Raw genomic sequence first — 22,451 nt, forward strand, 5'->3', positions numbered from 1 at the left:
TACAGTAATCAAATTAAAACTCTATCCAGACTTAATACTCTCAAGAATAAACAAAAATGTTAACACTTAACAAATCAATTAAGAGTATTCAGCAAACATTTATGAGTCTAGATGAATGGCAGTTCCCATGTTACAGAACTCCAGATTTGAGCATAAGAGCTCAAATCTTTGTGTTTGCTACATGTTTCCAAGTTGTACCTTAAAAGGAAATGGCCGTCCCAGGAACTTTTGCAACTTCTTTACACCAGTGAAGCCGCCAGTTGGGCTCCCCAGGCAATTCTGAATATGTTCTGAGACAGTCTGAACCTCTTTGTAGTATCTATAAAGAAGGGAAAAGGCGCAGAGGGATGTAAGAAAAGGGGGAAGTGCTGGATAGTAAGAGACATCATTTAACATTTTATATTTGATTTCCATTCACCAAAAGGCCATGGGAATAAGCCAAAATAAAGCAAGAAGAAAGTTTCAATTCCAAACCCTCTTCTCTTTATCATCAGTACTGTAGATATTGAGTTATTACTCCAAATAGGAGTCTTACTTGTCTTCATGGTTCATTAGGAGTTGAGGGATCTGACGGACCAGATGTTTTAAAACCCAGTGCCAATGAAGGGCGAGCAGGGCCAGGCCTGAGGCATCCACTTTTACTGTGTCAGCTATGGTCCAAAACCGGTCCCGCCACCGCAGGGAATCCAAGATCTAAAAACAGAGCAAACCACGCTCACAAACACCTCTCAGTAAGACACAGATTTCAATTGTTAATCAATACTCAACATACACCCATGAAAGGTGTAGCATTCAGTTGAAATATTTTTAGGGACATTAAAGCAGTCAGAGAAGACAAAGATTCTCCCCCCAAGTACTTAAAGTTCAGAACTATTTCCTTAGGGAAAATGGAATTATTGAGTCACATGGTAAGTGTACATATAGTTTTATAAAAAAAACTGCCAACTTTTCTTATAAAGCAGCTGCATTCCAACCAGCAGCACAGGTGAATTCCAGTTGTTCTGTTTCCTTGCCAATACTTGCTACTGTTAGTGATTTTAACTTTAGCCATTTTGGTGCATGGCACCTCACTTACATTTCTTTGATAACTAATGATTTTGGAATTTTTGAAGTTCTTACTGGACATTCATGTATCTTCTGAGAAGTATCTATTCAAATTATCTTGCTCATTTAAAAAGTTGGGTGGTGTTATTAGTTTGCTTGTATAATTTATGGTATCTATAATCTAGAATTATACTTTTATGTAATTTACATACAAACAAAATAGAGCCCAATTTTCAAGTTTCTCCCAGTGTTTTCATTTTCTTAAAGGTATCTATTAAGAAAGTTTTTTGGGGAGACTCTTATAGGGAGAACAAATTTAGGGTGGGAGCAAGGGAGAAGAAGAAAATACAAAAGAATATGAGGAAAGGCTCAAGGATATTGTACATGTTCATTATCATGGTAATGGCTTCAAAGGTGTGTACGTGTCAAAACATAAAATTGTACACTTCAAATATATGCTCTTCATCATAGGTCAGTTGTATACTCATTAAGCTTTAAAATATGTATATATATTTAAAACTGTTAAGAACTAAATTTCTCAAATAATATTGGACATATAACAACATTGTAGTTTATCTCACCCTTAAGAGTCTTAAACATTTGTCTTGGCACAAAAATTAATATAATTACATTTCCTCACCTCCATGACACTGACATCAGACACCATCCCCTGGGAGGACTGTACCCAGAGCAGGATTAGTGCATCTCCAAGTTCAAAAAAAGCAGCGAGATTGACCACAATTTCATGGGGCAGGCTGTGATAGCTCTCTGGATCTTGGAGTTGACATAAATAAGAACATTCCATCAGATTTAAATTCATCTCTAGATATTTTCAAACTCAACAGTAATATGAACTTAACTGCATCTCCAGTACGGTCAATTTTGAAAGGTCACAACTGAAAGCAAATTCTTAGCCTACCATTATCATATTAAACATAACTGATCAGGTATGTACACCTATAGATGTTTATAACTTCTTACTGAAAAATGGAAATTATAGAGCATTAATGCATATTTTATACAAGTACTTCTTTAAATACAAAACAAGATGTGTATATATGTGTGAATGGATGAAGAGCACAGACAGGTGAGAAGATACAAATCAATGTACTATTAACAATAACTGCTTCAAACGCAGACTTCTATCTTTTCAATCAAAAAAAAAAATAAAGGATGAAGAAAGAACCTATAACCAAATACTTAGCAGCATGAACTTTTTGAGCCAACAGATCTAGATTTCAAACTCTAGCTCTGTTACTTGCTAGAGATGTGACCTTGAGCATCTCTGTGCCTCCTTTTTCTCTTTCACAGCATGGGACCTACACCACATAAGGTTGTTATAAAAAGTAAATGAAATCAAAGACATGTAAAAAGCAGTTAGGTGTTACTACTGAATAAGGGGATGTGTTTAAAATCAGTCCAGCAAATCAAAAGGAAATTAGTGAAATGGCAGCAGCTGCTCAAGGTCTCTTCACTTTAGAGACATTATGTGATCAGATGCATTAACTCAAGAATACAAAAAGGAAACCTCTCACCTTTATGGAATTCAAAGGACATTCTCAAAACACTATTTCTTAACTTTTTGCCACCAACAGAAACCAAATTTGCTTCAGTAAATATCCGTTTTTCCCGGTCAAGATATATGATTGTCCTGAAATGAGATTTAATAACATAATAAGTAGTATTGGTTATTGGTGAATACTACTTTGCAATCACATCCTCTACCTGCTGAAATCTTGAGAACATCAATCTCCTTCAACCTGCCATTCCTCTCCAGCCCCTGAAAATTCTGGACTAGAGACATGGAGGTGTAGTGATGACAACTGAGTTGGTGGTAGCACGGGGCAGAAGACAGATGGCCTGGAAAAGCTGCACCTAGGAAGACTGCCAGGCCTCACTCTTGCTCTGCCATGATCTGACAAACTGCACTGTGAACTCTTAAAAGTGGCCATTATAAAATTAATCTCTGGTGTTAGAAGTTACCAGGGGAGGAACAAGGGGAGGGGAGACAAGGGGGCCTTTGAGGTGCTAGTTCACATCACATGCATGAGTTCACTTCGTGAAAATTCATCAAAACCAAATATGCTCATTATTAATAACAGTGTACTTTTCTGTAATGCACATTATACCTCATCATAAAATTATTTTTAAAAACCTATTACATTAACACTGATGGCTAATTAAAAAAATACTCTGACTCTTGAGAACAAACAGAGGGTTGCTGGAGGGGTTGTGGGAGGGGGGATGGGCTAAATGGGTAAGGGGATCTACTCCTGAAATCATTGTTGCACTAACTTGGATGTAAATTAAAAAATAAATTATTTAATTAAAAAAAAATACTCTGGCCATTACATTAAATGTGAGAAAAGACCAGCTTATATCACAATTAAGTAAATTTATATGTTGAGTGTGTGTGTAAACATGCAGGGGCTACATATCTCTGCAGCATTTGAGGATGGAAAATGATGTGGACACAACACTGAGGATAGGACCTACAAGAAAATGAGCACGTGAAAATGGGAGGAGCTGCCAAGAATCATGAACAGAAAACAATAGAAACATAACTACCTTATGATAAAGAATTAATTGTAACATGAACACAACATTAAAGTTAAGCTAGTACCTCTTAAAGCATCTTGTTAAATTATTAAGAACTTGCAAAATTTATAGGCATTTTGACATCAGAGTCAGAATTACTTCACTGAGCACAGAGCATGATGTGACAGAGTTTAGAAAAGGCATGATCTGTGAAGCTATGGTGTACAGTGAGGCAAACAGTGCCCAGAATAGCAGGCTTCACCTACTTGTTTGCAACAGACTCTAAAAGGGCAAAGAGCTGCTCAGGCTGATCGGTTTGTGGGTCAAAGTCCATCGAATTTCTAATGATGTCCAAAGCCTGTATATTCCACCGGGGGTCCAAAGGGATCACAAATTCATCTGGTTTAAGAAACAAAAAAACGAAATTTTGGAGTTAAACTCCTTGCCTAGCAAATTTCAGTTGAAGACTTTTCTTGGTCCTAATTTGATCACATTGAGTCCTGATGGGGAAGACAAAGAACAGGAAAATGCTGGTTTCAGCCCATAATACTAGAAAAGTAAGGTTCAACTGCTTCTACACTATTTCCTTTCTAAATGCAAAATTTCTACTAATCCTGAAAATTCATTCTGCTTTAGGACGAAGGTAGTTCCTGTTACAACATAAGCATTATGACCAATACATTTACCTGCTCAGGTCCCACAGTGGGTCAGAAAAGAATCCATGAGCTTAATCACCCAACCTGTGCTCATTAACCGCAAAAAAACTAACTTACATGGTGGAAAAATGAATGAATATATTTCTCATTGTTTGCTTTCAGTAAGAAAAACAACACAAGATTATTTCGCTTAAAAGCCAAAAGCCATTTCTTTACAATAACAGACTATGGTGTTTGCTGCTACCTCACACTTCTTTGGCTTAAACTTGACACTTCTTTTGTAAAGCAGCAGTGCTCAGATCTGACCCCTTTCCAGAGGTTGTGAGAACCCAGGGAAGGGAGGTAAGACAAAACAACGGTAACATTACGTTGAAGATGGCTAGGTAGGTCAGTGGAGCACAAGGTTTAATGGTACCCACCATACAGTAGACTAACAAATGCCTACTGTGAACAGCAAAGTACATGAAAGAGGGAGCGCGTGTTCCAAAGTCCAGGAAGACTACACAATCTAGAGCTACACATTTGAAAAGGAGGACAAAGGCATACCTAGTATGTTCCAATAATGGGCAAATGATATCTGCTTAAAAGGGAACCTGCTATTCTACTCTAGAACTGTGTTCCCAATAACCAAAAATCCCACATACTTGGCAAGCCATGATTTAGTTCAGCCACAACATGACCACTACGGTAGTTTTCCCTATTTGTTTTCTTCCCAACATTTACCTTGTTAACCTTTAGTGTAGATAAGGTAATTGGTTTAGCACAAAAGCATCATACTTTCTTTTTTGGTCAAAATCAAATGAAGATGGGGTGGGAAATTAAAAGCCTGGTTCTGTCAAAATGTCCCTAATTTCCTTATTCCTTTTAAGAGAGAGAAAGACGTGCGCACGCGTGCAGCAGGGGCAGAGAGAGGGAGAGAGAATCCCAAGCAGGCCCCCGCACTGTCAGCGTAGAGCCCGGTGCTGGTCTTGAACCCACGAACTTCAAGATCATGACCTGAGCTGAAACCAAGAGTCGGATGCTTAACTGACTGAGCCACCCAGGTGCCCCTAATTCCCGTATTTTTCAAACACAGGCAATGAGTATGAATGATGGGTCCCAAATGAACAAGCCAGTTGTGGCTGAGTTGGGACCAGAGACCAGTCTTCCACTCCTGTGTTCTTCCTTCTATGCTTGTATATCATCATCCTCTTTCAAAGACTAAAGGATACAATGGATAGTTTCTAACAAGAAGAGGAATTTGCATCTGGATACTTTGAGTCTTCTAAATATTACTGTTATCACAGTGGTAGTTCTGTCAGGTCTTTTTCCATGAACTCAATGGACCAATTTCCTAAACTATGCTGAGAACTCAAAATCAAATCTCATGCAGTACCTGTTATATTTGGTTGTAATATTTTGATGACATTACTGACCCCAGCTGAGAGAGAATTTGAGTAAAAATTCCTAAGTGATGCAGCACTGGCTTCCAAATGAATCTGTATTGATTCTGTGGAGGAAGGAGAAGCAAATGTTAGTATCTAAAGTAAGGCTGTCCAGGCAAACTTTTTGTGATGATGGAAAGAAACATCCTATAGTTGCACTGTCAGAGTAGCCACTAGTCACATGTTAGTAAGCACTTGAAATGTGGCCAGTACAACTAAGGACTGGATTAAAAAAAAATTTTTTTAATGTTTATTTATTTTTGAGAAAGAAAGAGCATGAGCAGGGGAGGGGCAGAGAGAGGGAGACATAGAATCTGAAGCAGGCTCCAGGCTCTGAGCTGTCAACATAGAGCCTGACATGGGGCTCAAACCCATGAACAGAGATCATGACCTGAGCTGAAGTCAGATGCTTAACCAAATGTGCCACCCAGGCACCCCAAAGGACCAGATTTTAGATTTTATTTCATTTTAATTAACTTATATTTACATTTTAGTAGCCATCTGTGGCTAGTAGCTCTCATATAGGACAATGCAGATAAGAATTTATAAATTCTCTATACATTTGTAGACAGATCACATATACAATATACACATCTTCTGGCTAATTTCTCATGGATAGAAAGGTTCATATAAACTCAGTTACTTTAGGCAACAAGGTGTACCAACAAATTCCATGCTCTGTACTTTGCAACCCATGCAATGTTGTTACTGTTGGATTTTTCCTCTTAAAATGAAAGAAGTACAAAGAAATTAAGCATGAAAAATTAGAGCACTGGAATGAAAATAAAAGTCTCTTATGCACTTTTAGGGGAAATGAATTTACCAAAAGCAACCCTTCCCAGATAGTAATGTTGTGCAGCAATAGTACAGAAGCATGTTCAAAAAATAAATAGTAACATAATATAGTACATTTTCTTTTTGGATTTGATAGGTGGAAAGATACTGAAATGAATTACATGGGAGCAAAGTTTCTCTTAGGACACATCTAAGAGCAGATATGTTCCTTAATTTTTTAACAGTTATACAAACAGTAATGCCAGGTCACAAATTTCTTGCTAGGAGATCTTCCAGATATAATTTTAACAGTGTCCTCACAGAATAACACAGCTGCTGAGGCACAAAAATAGGGTACGGGTAAATATATTCACTTATTACATATACAAAGTAAGCTTTTTGACTCACCAAGCCCCTGTGGTATATTCTTGGCTAAATGATAAAGCCATTTAACTCTGAGCACCCAATCTTGATTGGTTGCTCTTTCTATAAGCAATTTAACAGCCATAGCCAGAACATCTGGTTCATCAATCCAGTAAGTAGCCACTTCGATTGAACTGAATTTCAAGCTCTCAGGGTTAGAGGACTGCATAATTTTCTCCAAGTCTGGTAAGGTAAGAGGCTGAATCCTGAAATTAATTAGAACAGCAAGGCAAAGTCAGTACTAGAATGAACTTACATCTTATATTTCAAAGAACTAGGTAAATAACTTTGCAAACAATGGATCAAAGAGGTAATGGGGAAAAGATTAGTCCCCTTCAAAGGAGGACAAGTAAAACATTATGAAGTGAATAATAAATAGGGAGGAATATCGCAATGAACAAGGAAACTGTGACAGCTGGGTGATAAATGACCACACAACATTCTGGTCAGACATGTTGTGTCATGACCATTATCATTAAAAAACAAAACAAAACAAAACAAAAAAAAGCCAAGATGCCAAAGAGATACAACCTCAAGGCTCCACTAACCTGGCCCAGCTGCTGGTTTTCATGCTCATCCTGTTAAGGCAATATACTAAGACTTGTCCATCACTTCGGACTCTAGAGAGGTGAGAATCTTCTGTAGCAAAGATTGCTGAGGGCAGAGAATCTGGCCACAGGCCCATGGCAAGGATGGAGTTACCCCAGGTTTCATGGGCTCGTAGAGAAAAAACATGTTTCTCCAGTAAAGCCTGCACAAGCTGGTAGGAGATAAAAACACGTGGTATATAAGCAACAATATATAAGTGCTAATACCAAAAACTAGCAGAGTAATAATAGTTTTCCAGGCCCCGATAGTTGTTGTCATATTGTAACATACACATCCTTCAATTTTCAACATTACAGGGTAAATTCCACTTTTTCTAATGATAGCTAAGTTTCCAAGAAGTAAATATTGTATTTCACCTATTTACCAGAAAATTACTTGGGATACCAGATCTCTACTAGAAAGTAACTAAAGCAGTCCACTCTCAGTTCATTAAAGTTATCATCAATAGAATTTCCTCCACCTAAACAACGTAGAGTGTTATAACTGAGAAAGCTATTTGCAACATTTCACAGTACCTTTTGGTTTGCTGGTGAATGCTGGGAGCGGACATATGCTTCCCAGCATACTTCAGAAAAGGCTGTGTCTAAACTCAGCCCTCGCTGTAGGCACTGCACAATGAGTAAGGCTGTCTGAATTAAAGTTGAAATAGATGATGTTGGAGAACCTATAAAGGAAAACATATTGCCATCTATGAGCAACAGATTCTGCAAAATCTCCAATGAAAACAAACAAATTCAACTTCACATCAAGCTTCATTCTACTCAAATTCACCCAGACACTTATTTTAGAAAGGCATCTAAGTGGATATTAGGGTCTCCCTAGCACACAATGGACTTGTAGGAACATTTATATTCCTTCCCTAACCTGTGTCCCTCCCTCTCTTTCTGTCAGAAGCAGAGTGCAGGAAAGCAACAATTACAAGTATGACAAAGCCTGATCACACATATCCTTAAACCTAAAGTCGACACACAATGAAGGTAGCAGAAAGAGCATGGTCTCATGAAGGACCAAGCACTTTAAAATCCAACAGAACTACTTTCAATTCTCACCTATCATTATTAACTGTTATGCTCTGATGAGTTATTCAACCTCTCTGAGCCCTATCTATAAAATGAAAACATGCCCTGAAGAACTAATGTGAAGAAGACTAAAAAAGCAATTGACATTGTACCTAACACATAATGGTTACTCAATAAGGAGTATCATCATTTTTTAGCATTATCTTTTTTTTTTTAATTTTTTTTTTCCCAACGTTTTTTTATTTATTTTTGGGACAGAGAGAGACAGAGCATGAACGGGGGAGGGTCAGAGAGAGAGGGAGACACAGAATCAGAAACGGGCTCCAGGCTCTGAGCCATCAGCCCAGAGCCCAACGCGGGGCTCGAACCCACGGACCGCGAGATCGTGACCTGGCTGAAGTCGGACGCTTAACCGACTGCGCCACCCAGGCGCCCCTCAGCATTATCTTTGTTATTATTCTTGCCTACTCCTGTGTATTTGGACATTTAAAAGAAGTAACACCTGGCTGTTTTGAACAAGTCAAAGTTCCCTCTTTATTCTACCTTCAAAAGATTCAATGACCATCCTGAAGATAAGGACAAACTTTAATGTCTAAAGCAGTATTCCTCAAAGAATGGGTCTCTGGATGAATCCATCAGAATTACCTGGGAAACTTCTTTAAAATACTAATTTCTGTGCTTCACTCAGACTTGCTGAACCCACTCCCTTAGGGGGAAGTAGGATACCACCATATCTACATTTTTAAAGACTTTTCAGGTAATTTCTATTTGTATGTACACTAAATTTAAAAACCTCTAGACTAGGGGAGCCTGTGTGGCTCAGTCACTTGAGCGTCCAACTTTGGCTCACGGTTCATGAATTTGAGCCCCCCCCCCACCTCAGTCCCCCCATAGGGCTCACTGCTGTCAGTGCAGAGCCCACTTCAGATCTTCTGCTCCTCTCTCTCTACCCCTCCCGCATTCATGCTTTCTCTCTCAAAAATAAACATTAAAAAAAAACCAAAAAACCTAGACTAGCAATTAAATGGAATAACACATGAATCTTTTTTTAATTGTTTTTTTTTTTAAATGTTTATTTATTTTTGAGAGAGACAGAGCGAGAGCAGGGGAGGGGCAGAGAGAGGGAGACACAGAATCCAAAGCAGGCTCCAGGCTCTCAGCATAGAACCTCACGCGAGGCTTGAACTCATGAGCCATGAGATCATGGCCTGAGCCAAAGTCAGATGACTAACTCACTTGAGCCACCCAGGCACCCCAACACATGAATTTCTTTCTTTCTTTCTTTTTTAAAATTTACATTCAAGTTAGTTACCATATAGTGCAACAATGATTTCAAGAGCAGATTCCTTAATGCCCCTTACCCATTTAGCCCATCCTGCCTCCCACAACCCCTCCAGTAACCACCTGTTTGTTCTCCATATTTAAGAATCTCTTATGTTTTGTCCCCCTCCCTGTTTTTATATTATTTTTGCTTCCCTTCCCTTATGTTCATCTGTTTTGTCTCTTAAAGTCCTCATACGAGTAAAGTCATATGATATTTGTCTTTCTCTGACAGACTAATTTCGCTTAGTATAATACCCTCTAGTTCCATCCACGTTGTTGCAAATGGCAAGATTCCATTCATTTTGATTGCCGAGTAATAGTCCATTGTATATATATATACCACATCTTCTTTATCCATTCATCCATCAATGAACATTTGGGCTCTTTGCATACTTTGGTTATTGTTGATAATGCTGCTATAAACATTGGGGTGCATGCGCCCCTTTGAAACAGCATATCTGTATCCCTTGGATAAATACCTGGTAGAGCAACTGCTGGGTCATAGGGTAGTTCTATTTTTAATTTTTGAGGAACCTCCATACTGTTTTCCAGAGTGACTGCACCAATTTGCATTCCCACCAGCAGTGCAAAAGAGATCCTCTTTCTCTGCATCCTCGCCAACATCTGTTGTTGCTTGAGTTGTTAAATGTTGGCAATTCTAACAGGTGTGTGGTGGTATCTCATAGTGGTTTTGATTTGTATCTCCTTGATGATGAGTGATGTTGAGCATCTTTTCATGAGTCTGTTAGCCATCTGGATGTCTTCTTTGGAAAAGTGTCTATTCATGTCTTTTGCCCATTTCTTCACTGGATTATTTGTTTTTTGGGTATTGAGTTTGGTAAGTTCTTTATAGATTTTGGATACTAACCTCTTATCTGATATGTCGTTTGCAAATATCTTCTTCCATTCCCAGTTGCCTTTGAGTTTTGCTGATTGTTTCCTTCACTGTGCAGAAGCTTTTTATTTTGATGAGTTCATTTTGATAGTTCATTTCTGCTTTTGTTTCCCGTGCCTCCAGAGACGTGTTGAGTAAGAAGTTGCTGTGGCCAAGGTCAAAGGTTTTTGCCTGCTTTCTCCTGGAGGATTTTGATGGCCTCCTGTCTTACATTGAGGTCTTTCATCCATTTTGAGTTTATTTTTGTGTGTGGTCTAAGAAAGTGGTCTAGGTTCATTTTTCTGCAGGTTGCCATCCAGTTTTCCCAGCACTACTTGCTGAAGAGACTCTATTTATTCCATTGGATATTCTTTCCTGCTTTGTCAAAGATTAGATGGCCATGCATTTGAGGGTCCATTTCTGGGTTTTCTATTCTGATCCACTGATCTGAGTGTCTGTTTTTGTGCCAGAACCATACTGTCTTGATGATTACAGCTTGGTAATACAGCTTGAAGTCCTCATATGAATTTCTATAAGAAAACTCCACAGAGGCTAGAAGTCAAGCACCTTACCTACAACAGTACTCTGGATCTCCATGTGTAGAGCCAAGAGGGTGTCACACACACTGTCCCCCACCAACCCAAGGCTGTGCAGGAGAACTTTCAGATCCAGGTTATCTGGGATGTTCCCATCCCCTTCTCCTGAAATGTAGATTTCAAGTCCACGATTCCTCATCGCTCGGGATATTTCTCCATGAACAGGATCCATCGAGAGAAAAAGTCTGGTAATACAGCAATCCAAAGGAAAAAAAATTAAAATCCCAGTTGCAACCAATGATGAGGCTGCTCAACAACAAGTGCTGAAGGCAGACAGTATATGGCTCCTCTTCAGGGAGCTTATCAAGAGGATCTCACTAACTCAAAGTCTGCTACTTTCATCTGTCTTCTATCTTGTAGTGCCAAAATGCATGAATACAGCAAAATCAGTGTCTCTAAACCTATTCACCTTAGAAACTAGTGTTTATCCAGTGCACCTTTAATGCTATCTGAGAACATTAAAATTCTTACTTTCAGATATTTCCCAAATCAAATAGTGCTAATTCATCATTCTAACTCACCTACAGAGATCAAAAAAGGGAGCAGTGTGCTCTTCTGAAACAATTATCTTCATATATTCAACATCTCTGCCTAGCTATCTAACATCTCCAAAACTAAACAGTGGATTCCCTGTTGACCTTCCCTACATCAAACAAGCTCCAGGGCACCTGGGTGGTTCAGTCAGTTGAGTATCTGACATCAGCTCAGGTCATGATCTCATGGTTAAAGGGTTTGAGCCCCATGTCAGGCTCTGTGCTGACAGCTCAGAGCCTGGAGCCTGCTTTGGATTCTATGTGTCTCTCTCTGTTCCTTCCCCACTCACAGTCTCTCTCCCTCTCTCTCTCTCTCTCAAAAATAAACAAACATAAAAACAAAACAAAACAACAATAACAAAACCCTGCTCCTTTGCCAGTCTTCCCTTTCTCAGTAAATGGCTCGCATATTTATCCAATTACTCAGGCCAAAAATTTAGGTAAAATCTTTGTTTCCTCTTTTTCTCAACCCACATGTCTGATCAGCAAATCCCAACTCATGTTACCCCAGTCTAAGCTATGGTATCTCTTGCTTGAACTATTGCAAAAGGCTTAAGACCATTCCCCCTGCTTCTACCCTTTATCACCAACCCACTACAAAAACCTCAACTATTTTTTAATTTTTTTTTTAAATTAAGCTTTGTGCCCAATGTGGGGGTTGAACTCACGACCCCCTGAACCAACTGAGCCATCCAAGTGCCCCCTCTTATTTACTGAGAGTCTGGCAAATAGCAGAGCCTCCATAAATATTTAACTGAATCAATAAATGAGTGAACATATTTATGACTGAATGTATGAATATAATATGTAACAACGTCCTACTGAATGTCCACCTCCACTATTGAGGTGGTCAGATTCTTAATCAGAAACTTAAGAGGCACAAATACCTGAAATTGGGATTTGGTGTTATGGTGGGAGTGGATCCATCTATCATTCCTCTTTCACTAATAGTAAGAACACCTCCAGGTTCCAGCAAAGCATTCAAACGATCCAGCACTGATGGGCTGCATAGAGAGACGTCAAATTAAATGGTGGCAGACTGACATCTGCACGCATTCTACTTTCGTTACACAGGCTTCCCACTGATCCTGACCCATGTCCTCCTTCAGCATGGATCACTCCCCCACATAGAATTGTGCTCTCTCTCTCCCCATCTGCTCCCCTTTTCACTCCCCAAGGCACATTGCTCAGAGATTCATACACAGTAAATACCCAAAATACTGTTAAATAAATAAACAAAATTAAGGGAAATGGTTCCATGATGTTTAACTCTTTTCTCTTTCCCCTTCCATCTTCCCCACTTCCCAACATTATCAAATCAATTTAAAGGCAACTGGGTTTCAATTCAAAACATTCTGAAAAATGCTTCAGGTAGAGAAACCATCAGCCAACCTGGAGTGGCTTCTATTATGCTGTGTACTACGGTAGTTTTATGACACCGTTTTCGTTATTTTAGAATCAAAGCAATACACTGATACACATTTTCTAATGTCTGCCTTGTAAAAGATCCTCCATTTCAAAAACCTGTACTCAAGAATGACCCTAACAAAAGGAGTTTTGATGTTAAATAAAAGGTCTACCTCAAAAACTGGAAAAGTAAACAAATTTTGTTAGCTTTCAGTTCACCCCAAAACAGTCATACAGAGCTAAAATCTTGCAGCTAATGACCAACTACCTTTGTTCACCACAGGGATAAGACTACAGAAGATGACTGAGGATACATTTGAGGTTAAGAAAACAACAGGTTCAAAACCCAGAGCTTCCAACTGGGTTTCTACTTTGATAAGCATATCCCAAATTTCAATCTGGTGTTTAAGCAGAATGTCCTTACTTGCAGAAGTTAACATTGTCCATCAAAAGCCAATCTCCAGACTTCAGAGCCCGAACCAACATGCTGTCAACCCATTCAAATGTGCCATGGCTGCGACCACTGGTGGATTGCAGAAGCTTCGCCCCAAAATTTCGGAATTCTTCCACAAGTTTGGCAAACTCTGAAATGTCACAGCCATAGCACTTAATGTCAAAGGAAGGCAATAAAAAGACAACAAAAGAAAAATGAACAAAACCCCTTAAGAGTTTATTAAAATAAAATAGGAAACTTCTGGTCCAAGTTTTTGAAGTTTCATAATAGAGTATATATAAGAAGAGGGTTTTGTTTTTTTTTTAATTTGTTTAAACAAAACAGGTACGAAATTTAGGTCTGGTGGCAGAAAATACTTTTTAATGACTAGATAGAGGTAACTCAAGGGTGACAGAGATGCAAATAATCTTTGTCATACTTTCTCACATGGCACAAGGAGAATAATGACTCCCATCTATTACTGCATTTTTACCAAATGAAAGGGCATTAAGTTGGCACAATGAAATCAAAGTCGTGAAGTCAAAGGTTTCTTTTATAATGACCATATCACATGATTATAGTAACAACTGGTATTTACTTTCCTAGTCCTTTTTTTTTTTTTTTATGTTTATTTTTGAGAGAGAGACAAAGCATGAGTGGAGGAGGGACAGGGAGCAAGGGAGACACAGAATCCGAAGCAGACTCCAGGTGCTGAGCTGTCAGCACAGAGCCTGACTCGTGAAATGCAAGATCATGACCTGGGCCAAAGTCGGATGCTTAACTGACTGAGCCACCCAGGCATCCATTGCCTAGTACTTTATTTCCCTGGAAACTGCCTTATGACCCTTGTTCATATCACAAAGTATTATGTATTGGACTCCTGCTTCTGGCCATGAGGAAATAATAAGGTTTAAACTTCAGCTCCACTGTTAACAATTTAAAAACTACACAAGATACACAAACAACTGCTTTCAGACACTGGAGAACAGACAGCAGAGCTCTGTGATACCTGGGGAAAGAAAGCCCTAAAATTGCCCTTGATTTCCACCTGGAAGGAATTTCTGGATTGCAAAGCAAGGAGAGGGAACTCCAATGTACCACAGAGGTCTCACTGATTTGAGGACAGATTGAAACTCAGGGAGGCCAAGCCAATCCAACTACGCTGAAGGGCAGTGTACTCAAGATGAAGGAGCTATTCAAAGAGCTCCAGAAATTTAGATAAGGGCCTCTGGAATCTTTGGCTAAATAAAAAAATCTGCATGTGCTTATAAATGGTGAAGCTCCACAAGGATGAGAACACTCGCAAGGAAAACCTGGGGAGCTATGAGTGGAACGATTCCCAGAGCTCACCCAAGACTGAGTATTACTCCAGTTCCCACCAGCAAAACTAAGGAGACCCCAGTGAATATACCAGCAATTCAGCAGAGATGCCATGCAAGCTACACCTCAATAGGGAGGCTAATCTAGCCCTACAGTAAAGGTTACTCTGGAATGACCTTAAAAAGTTTGAAAAGATCAAAATGACCTTTCAAGAGAGCAATGTAGGAAGATCCTGAACTCACCTCCTTCCATGGACACACTGAATTGATAGCTATCTACGGAACAATTTCCTCCAAAAGAACCCTAAAGTCTGGCTGAGTGATGACTACACACCAGACAAATGGAAAAAAAACCCAAAAAACAAAAAACAAGCAGGAAAGAGTGGCTAGGAAATAATCTCGCCATAAACACTACCCCCGCAGCATAGTGACCCACAACTGGAAAGGACCTGAAAACCTGCAGCTTCCCCTTATGGAGCAAAAGGTTTGAATCCTACATCAAGAATCTCAACTTCTAAAACATGTACCTAAAAAGCAAGCCCTCAAAAACATCTATCTTCTAAAAGCAACAGAGTTTGGGGCACCTAGGTGGCTCAGTCAGTTAAGCGTCCAACTCCTGATTTCGGCTCAGGTTATGATCTCGTGGTTTGTGAGTTCAGTCTGTAAGTTCAAGCCCCGTCCTGGGCTCTGCGCTGACAGTGCAGACCCAACTCCATCTCTCAAAATAAATAAACTTTAAAAAGAACACATTTCCCTAAAAAGACAATGTAATACAATAAAAATAAAAATAAATAAAAATAAAAAGCAGCAGAGCTTGCATGCCAAGACTGTGATCCCAGAAAGGGCTCACATACTCAGACTCGTCCCAGGGCCCAGCTCAGAGGAGAAGTCAATCCCACCCAGGCTTCACCTGCCTCTATTAAAGAAACAACCTTCTCACAGTTTGTGGGATCAAGCCCCACACTGGGCTTTGCACTGACACTACAGAGCCTGCTTGGGATTCTCTTTGTCTCTCTGCCCGTCCTCTCTATTTCTCTCTCAAAATAAATAAACAAGAAAGAAAAGGAAGGAAGGAAGGAAGGAAGGAAGGAAGGAAGGAAGGAAGGAAGGAAAGAAAGAAAAGAAAGAAAAGAAAAGAAAAGAAAAGAAAAGAAAAGAAAAGAACGAACCTGAGGGGCAGGCATCTAATATAACACATCATCCTAGAGCCTGCTGGGCGCCATCTTTGTCCCCTTCCTTTGTAGTGCTCCAGAGCACCAGCACCTCCCAGAGCTTTTTACACAAGTCTGGAGCCCTAATTTTTACAGCTACTACCCAGGGGACACCTCTTGATCCTCTGGCTCTGGAGGCCAGGAGAGCTTGAGTTCCTAATCCCATGGGACTGGATTCAGTGTCACCCAAAAGGAGACAGAATTGATAAATTCTACCAAACATTCCAAAGGAATAAGTATTAATCCTTCAATCCTTTTCAAACTCTTCAAAAAAAAAAAAAAAAAGAGGGAACTTGCCCAAACTCCTTTTATAAACTCAGCATTACCCTGATACCAAAACCAGACAAGGATGCCACAAGAAAAGAAAATTACAGAGGCACCTGGATGGCTCAGTCAGTTGAGTGTCCAACTTTGGCTTGGGTCATGATCGCGCCACACATCAGGCTCTGTGCTGACAGCTCAGAGCCTGGAGCCTGCTTCTGATTCTGTGTCTCCCTCTCTCTCTGTCCCTCCCCCGCTCACGCTCTCTCAAAAATGAGTAAACATTAAAAAAATTAAAAAAAAATTTTTTTTTTTAACGTTTATTTATTTTTGAGACAGAGAGACACAGCATGAACGGGGGAGGGTCAGAGAGAGGGAGACAGAGATTCTGAAACAGGCTCCAGGCTCTGAGCTGTCAGCACTGAGCCTGACGCGGGGCTCGAACTCACAAACCGCGAGATCATGACCTGAGCTGAAGTCAGCCGCTTAACCGACTGAGCCACCCGGGCGCCCCAAACATTAAAAAAATTTAAAAAGAAAAGAAAATTACAGGCTAATATCACTGATAAACACAGATCCAAAAATTCTCAACACAATAACCAGCAAACTGAATTCAACAATACTGTGAAAGGAGCATATACCACGATCAACTGGGATTTATTCCAGGGATGCAAGAATGGTTTGACATCTGTAAATCAATGTGATATAACACATTAGCAAAATGAAAGATAAAAATCATATGATCATTTCAATAGAAGAAGAGAAAGCACTTGACAGAATTCAACATCCATTCATGATAAACTCTTAAAAGTGAGTATAGAGAGAAATGCTTCAACTTAATAAAAGCTCTATAAGATAAGCTCAGAGATACCATCATACTTAATAATGAAAAGCTGAAAGCTTTTCCTCTGAGATCAGGAACAAGATAAGAATGCCCACTCACGCCACGTTGTTCAACAGAATATTGGAAATCCAGGCAGGGCAATTCGGTGAGAAAAGTAAGAGGCATCCAAATTGAAGAGGAAAAAGGAAAATTGTGCACATTACATAATACTATATACAGAAAACCCTAGGACACCACAAAAAAAACCCTGAAAATAAACAAATTCAGTAAAGTTGCAGGACACAAAATCAATACATACACAAAAATTCATTGTGGTTCCATACACTAATAATGAACTATCAGAAAGTGCAATTGAAACAATCACATTTACAATTGCATCAGAAACAAAAACAAAAACAAAAACAAATAACCTAGGAATAAATTTAAACACGGCGGTGAAAGACATGTATGTTGAAAACGGTAAGGCATTAATGAAAGAAATTGATGAAGACATAAATGAATGGAAAGACATCCCATGCTCCTGGACTGGACACATGTTATTAAAATGATCATACTACCAAAACAATACAGATGCCATACAACCCCTATCAAAATTCCAATGGTATTTTTAACCAAAATAGAACAAATAATGCTAAAATTTGTGTGGAACCACAAAAGACCCCCCCAAAAGCCAAAGCAATCTTGAAAAAGAAGAAAGCTGGAGGCATCAGACTCCCTTATTTCAAATTATATCACAAAGCTAAAGTAATTAAAACAGCATGATATGGGCATAAAGACACACAGATCAACGAACAGAAGAGAGAGCCCAGAAATAAACCCACAAATATGTCGCCAATTAATTTATAACAAAGGAACCAAGAATACACAATAAGGAAAGGACAATCTCAATTATTGGTGCTGGGGAATCTGGACAGCCACATATACAAGAATAAAACTGCACCACTGTCTTATACCATATACAAAAATTCAAAATAGATTAAGGCCTTGAATAAAAGACCTAAGCCACAAAACTCCTAGAAGAAAACATAAATGGTAAGCTCCTTAACATACGTCTTGGTGATGACTTTTTTAACATGATACCAAAAGCAAAAACAAACAAGTAGGACTACATCAAACTAAAAAGCTTTAGCACAGCAAGGAAACCCATCAACAAAATGAAAAGACAATCTACTACTGAATGGGAGAAAATACCTGTAAGTCATTTATCTGATAAGGGGCTAATATCCAAAATATATAAATAACTCATACATCTCAATAGCAAAATTATATACAAACCCATTAAAAACTGGGCAGGGGATCTGAATACACATTTTTCAGACTTTTTAAAAAGACTTTTTAAAAAAAATGTTTTTAATGTTTATTTTTCAGAGAGGGAGAGGGAGAGAGACAGAGAGAGAACGAGCAGAGGGAGGGGCAGAGAGAGAGGCAGACACAGAATCTGAAGCAGGTTCCAGGCTCTGAGATGTCAGCACAGAGCCCAATGAACAGCTTGAACGGATGTTTAATCAACTGAGGCACCTAGGTGCCCTTTCAAAGACTTTTAGATAGTCAACAGGTACATGAAAAGATGCTCATCATCATTAATTATCAGGAAAATACAAATCAAAACCACAACAGGCTATCACCTCACTCCTGTTAGAATGGTTATTATCAGTAAGAAATAACAAGTGCTCACAAGCATGTGGAGAAAAGGGAACCCTTGTGTACTACTGGTGAGAATGTAAATTTGTGCAACTACTATGGAAAACAGTACAGAAGCTCCTCAAAAAATTAAAAATGGAACTACCATATGATCCAGCAATTCCACTTCTGAGTATTTATCCTAAGAAAATGAAATCACTAACTTGAAAGATAATGCACCACCATGTTCACTACAGGATTGTTTGTTATAGCCAAGATATGGAAACAACCTAATTGTCTTTCCACAGATGAACGGATAAAGAAATTGTAGTGTATATACACACACAATGGAATATTATTTAGCCATAGAAAAGAATGAAATCTTGCTATCTGTGACAACATGGATGGGCTTCAAAGGCATTATGCGAGTGAAATAAATCAGAGCAAGACAAATATCATACGATCTCTTTTATATGTGGGATAAAAGACCAAGCTTATAGATACAAAGAACAGACTGGAGATTGAGGGAGCTGGGGAAAGAAATGGGTGAAATGTTTGTTTTCAGTTTTTTTTTTAATTTTTTAAAATGTTTTTATTTATTTTTGAGAGAGAGAGAGAGAGCAGGGGAGGGGCAGAGAGAGAGGGAGACACAGAATCTGAAGTAGGCCCCAGGCTCTTAGCTGTCAGCAAAGAATCCAATGCAGGGCTCGAACTTGTGAACCGCAAGATCATGACAAGAGCCAAAGTCAGACACTTAACCGACTGAGCCACCCAGGAGCCCCTCTTTTTTTTTTTTTTTTTTAGTCTAAATAGGCGAAATAAAAATATAAGATCAAAATAATCCATAAACAACTTCACTGCCTACCACAAAGTCCAAAATTCTTTTTTTTTTTTAATGTTTATTTTGTTTTTGAGAGAGAGAGAGAGACAAAGAAGAGAGGGAGGGAGGAGGGAGGGAATGAGCTCGAGCAAGTACAGCAGGAGAGCAGCAGAGAGAGAGGTAGACAGAGTCCAAAGCAGGCTCTGCACACTGAGCACAGAACCTGATGCAGGGCTTGATCTCATGAACTGTGAGATCATGACTTCAGCCGAAGTCAGACGCTTAACCGAATGAGCCACCCAGGCGGCCCAGTCCAAAAGTCTTTAAAGAAATATAGTTGACCCTTGAACAACAAAGGACAAAGATGCCAGCTCCTCCTCCAATCAGTCAAAAATCCACATATAACTTTTGACTCCTCAAAAACGTAACTGCTAAGAGCCTACTGTTGACCACAAGCCTTATGAATAACAATTAACATGTTATGTACATTGCATATTATATGCCATATTCTTAAAGTTAAAGACATTTATACGGAAAATGCATTTACAGTACTGTACATATACTTATTGGAAAAAATCCACATGTAAGTGGACCCATGCAGCTCAAACCCATGTTATTCAATATTCAAGGAGCAACTAACAAAAATGCAGCAATAAGCACTAATTCAAAATTCACAGCATGCAATCAAAATTACTTGACACACAAAGAAAACATGACTCATAACCAGGAGAAAAAACAGAACAGCCCCAGAAGTCATAGATGATGAAATTAGCAAAGATGTTAAAACAGATATTATAAAAAAGCAGAAGCTCTTAAGATAAATTGTGAACACGAGAGAACTAGAATATATTTAACAGTCATACACCTTCGTACTAATGTTAAAAGATATATTTAGAAAGAAAGAAAATTTTTAACCAAAAATAAAAGAGTAGACTGTTTTAGACTCACCTTTCCTCACTCTATTAGTACTCTTAAGAAATGACTCAGTATGAAAGTGAATCCTAAATAAAAACCTGTATTTAGAACGAGCTGTGAGCATGTACTCTAAATATTTAAATTTTAGGGGTGCCTGGGTGGCTCAGTTAAGCATCTAACTTTGGTTCTGTGAGTTCGAGCCCTGAGTCAGGCACTCTGCTGTCAGCACAGAGCCTGCTTCAGATCTTCTGTCCCCTTGTCTCTCTCCCCCTCCCCAGCGCACACACACATTCTCTCTCTCACAAATAAATATTAAATGGATAAATATTTAATTTTTTTTTTTAGAGTTTCTGTGTCTCTGAAGCAGGCTCCAGGCTCCAAGCTGTCAGCAGAGCCCAACGTAGGGCTCCAACTCACGAACTGTGAGAACATGACTTGAGCCGAAGTCAGACACTCAACCAACTGAGCCACACAGGTGCCCCTAAATAAATAAATATTTAAATTTTAGCTGAAAGATATATAGAAGCACAGATATATAGATTCAAGGCTTTACAATCAGAGGATCAGATCCAAGGTCTAGTTTAACCACTTTGTAACTTTAAGACATTGAGCACGTTACTTAACCTCTATGAGCACTGATTTCTGCAAGCATAGAATGAGGATAGTCTTTTTTTTTGTAATGCAGTGGTGTTGTGAGGCTTTAAATGCAAATAGTTAATATAGGAGTTATCTCCCAGTAGGAATTCATATCGCAATGGTGAGTTTTACAATATAAAATATATATAAAATAAAATATATATTTTAAAATACGTATTTAAAATATACATAAATTAAAATATATACAAGTAAATACTTTATATACCTTATACTTTACATATAAAAGTAAATACAAAAGTAAAGTACTTTGTATATATATACATATAAAGTAATGTACAACTCCACTAAATACCTCTAACAATTAATTTGAGTGAATGAGTAAAGAATTTCAAATCCAAATGATGGGCTTGAATTCAGAAGTAACAAATCAAACCAACAATAAAATCATTTTCTTGCCTAGCCTAAGAAAGTAAACTATTTGACCCACAGCCATGGATACACTGTTTATAGAGATAGAACAAAGGAGTCTCATTTCTTTATCCCTAAGGAATGACTTTGTAACCAGTTACAAAAAGGCTTTGGAAATAACATAACAATCATAGTGACAGACACAACCGAAGAGCCTTTTAATCTTCCCTAAGGGCATATGCTCATCACTACACAGAAAACTGAGCCACAAAATGAGAGAAGTTTCCATGTTATCTACAGAATTTCTACCACTTTCTATATGAAATTAATAAAGACATACTAACGATAAATCTAGACTTCTATTCTCCCATTTAAAATGCTCAATTTCTTGGGTTGCATGGGTGGCTCAAGTCAGTTAAGCATCCAACTCTTGATTTTGGCTCAGGTCATGACCCCAGGGTCATGGGATCAAGCCCTAAATCAAACTCCATGCTGACATTGAGGAGCCTGCTTGGGATTGCCTCTCTCCTTCTCTCTCTGCTCCTCCCCTTGACAGACTCAAGCGTGTGTATATGTGCATGCCCACTCTCTCTCTCTTTCAAAGTAAATAAATATATATTTTTTTTAACGTTTATTTATTTTTGAGACAGGGAGAGACAGCATGAATGGGGGAGGGTCAGAGAGAGGGAGACACAGAATTTGAAACAGGCTCCAGGCTCTGAGCTGTCAGCACAGAGCCTGATGCGGGGCTCGAACTCACGGACTGCGAGATCATGACCTGAGCCGAAGTCGGATGCTTAACC

At 38.9% G+C, this 22,451-nt stretch overlaps 1 protein-coding gene across 1 annotated transcript in view; it reads right to left on the reverse strand.

The window, feature by feature from the left end:
* MDN1 (midasin AAA ATPase 1) overlaps positions 1-22,451 on the reverse strand; it is a 173,047-nt gene that overhangs the window by 57,058 nt on the left and 93,538 nt on the right. The window contains exons 44-55 of the mRNA XM_047857750.1: positions 13,645-13,804; positions 12,701-12,817; positions 11,257-11,465; positions 7,984-8,132; positions 7,408-7,619; positions 6,845-7,065; positions 5,614-5,727; positions 3,849-3,981; positions 2,580-2,695; positions 1,685-1,818; positions 536-693; positions 199-319 (exon numbers count right to left, since the gene is read on the reverse strand). Of these exons, the coding sequence (XP_047713706.1) occupies positions 199-319; positions 536-693; positions 1,685-1,818; positions 2,580-2,695; positions 3,849-3,981; positions 5,614-5,727; positions 6,845-7,065; positions 7,408-7,619; positions 7,984-8,132; positions 11,257-11,465; positions 12,701-12,817; positions 13,645-13,804 (1,844 nt within the window). The remainder of the gene's footprint in view (positions 1-198; positions 320-535; positions 694-1,684; positions 1,819-2,579; positions 2,696-3,848; positions 3,982-5,613; positions 5,728-6,844; positions 7,066-7,407; positions 7,620-7,983; positions 8,133-11,256; positions 11,466-12,700; positions 12,818-13,644; positions 13,805-22,451) is intronic.

The sequence above is a fragment of the Prionailurus viverrinus genome, chromosome B2 (assembly GCF_022837055.1).
Source record: "Prionailurus viverrinus isolate Anna chromosome B2, UM_Priviv_1.0, whole genome shotgun sequence".
Lineage (NCBI taxonomy): Eukaryota > Metazoa > Chordata > Mammalia > Carnivora > Felidae > Prionailurus > Prionailurus viverrinus.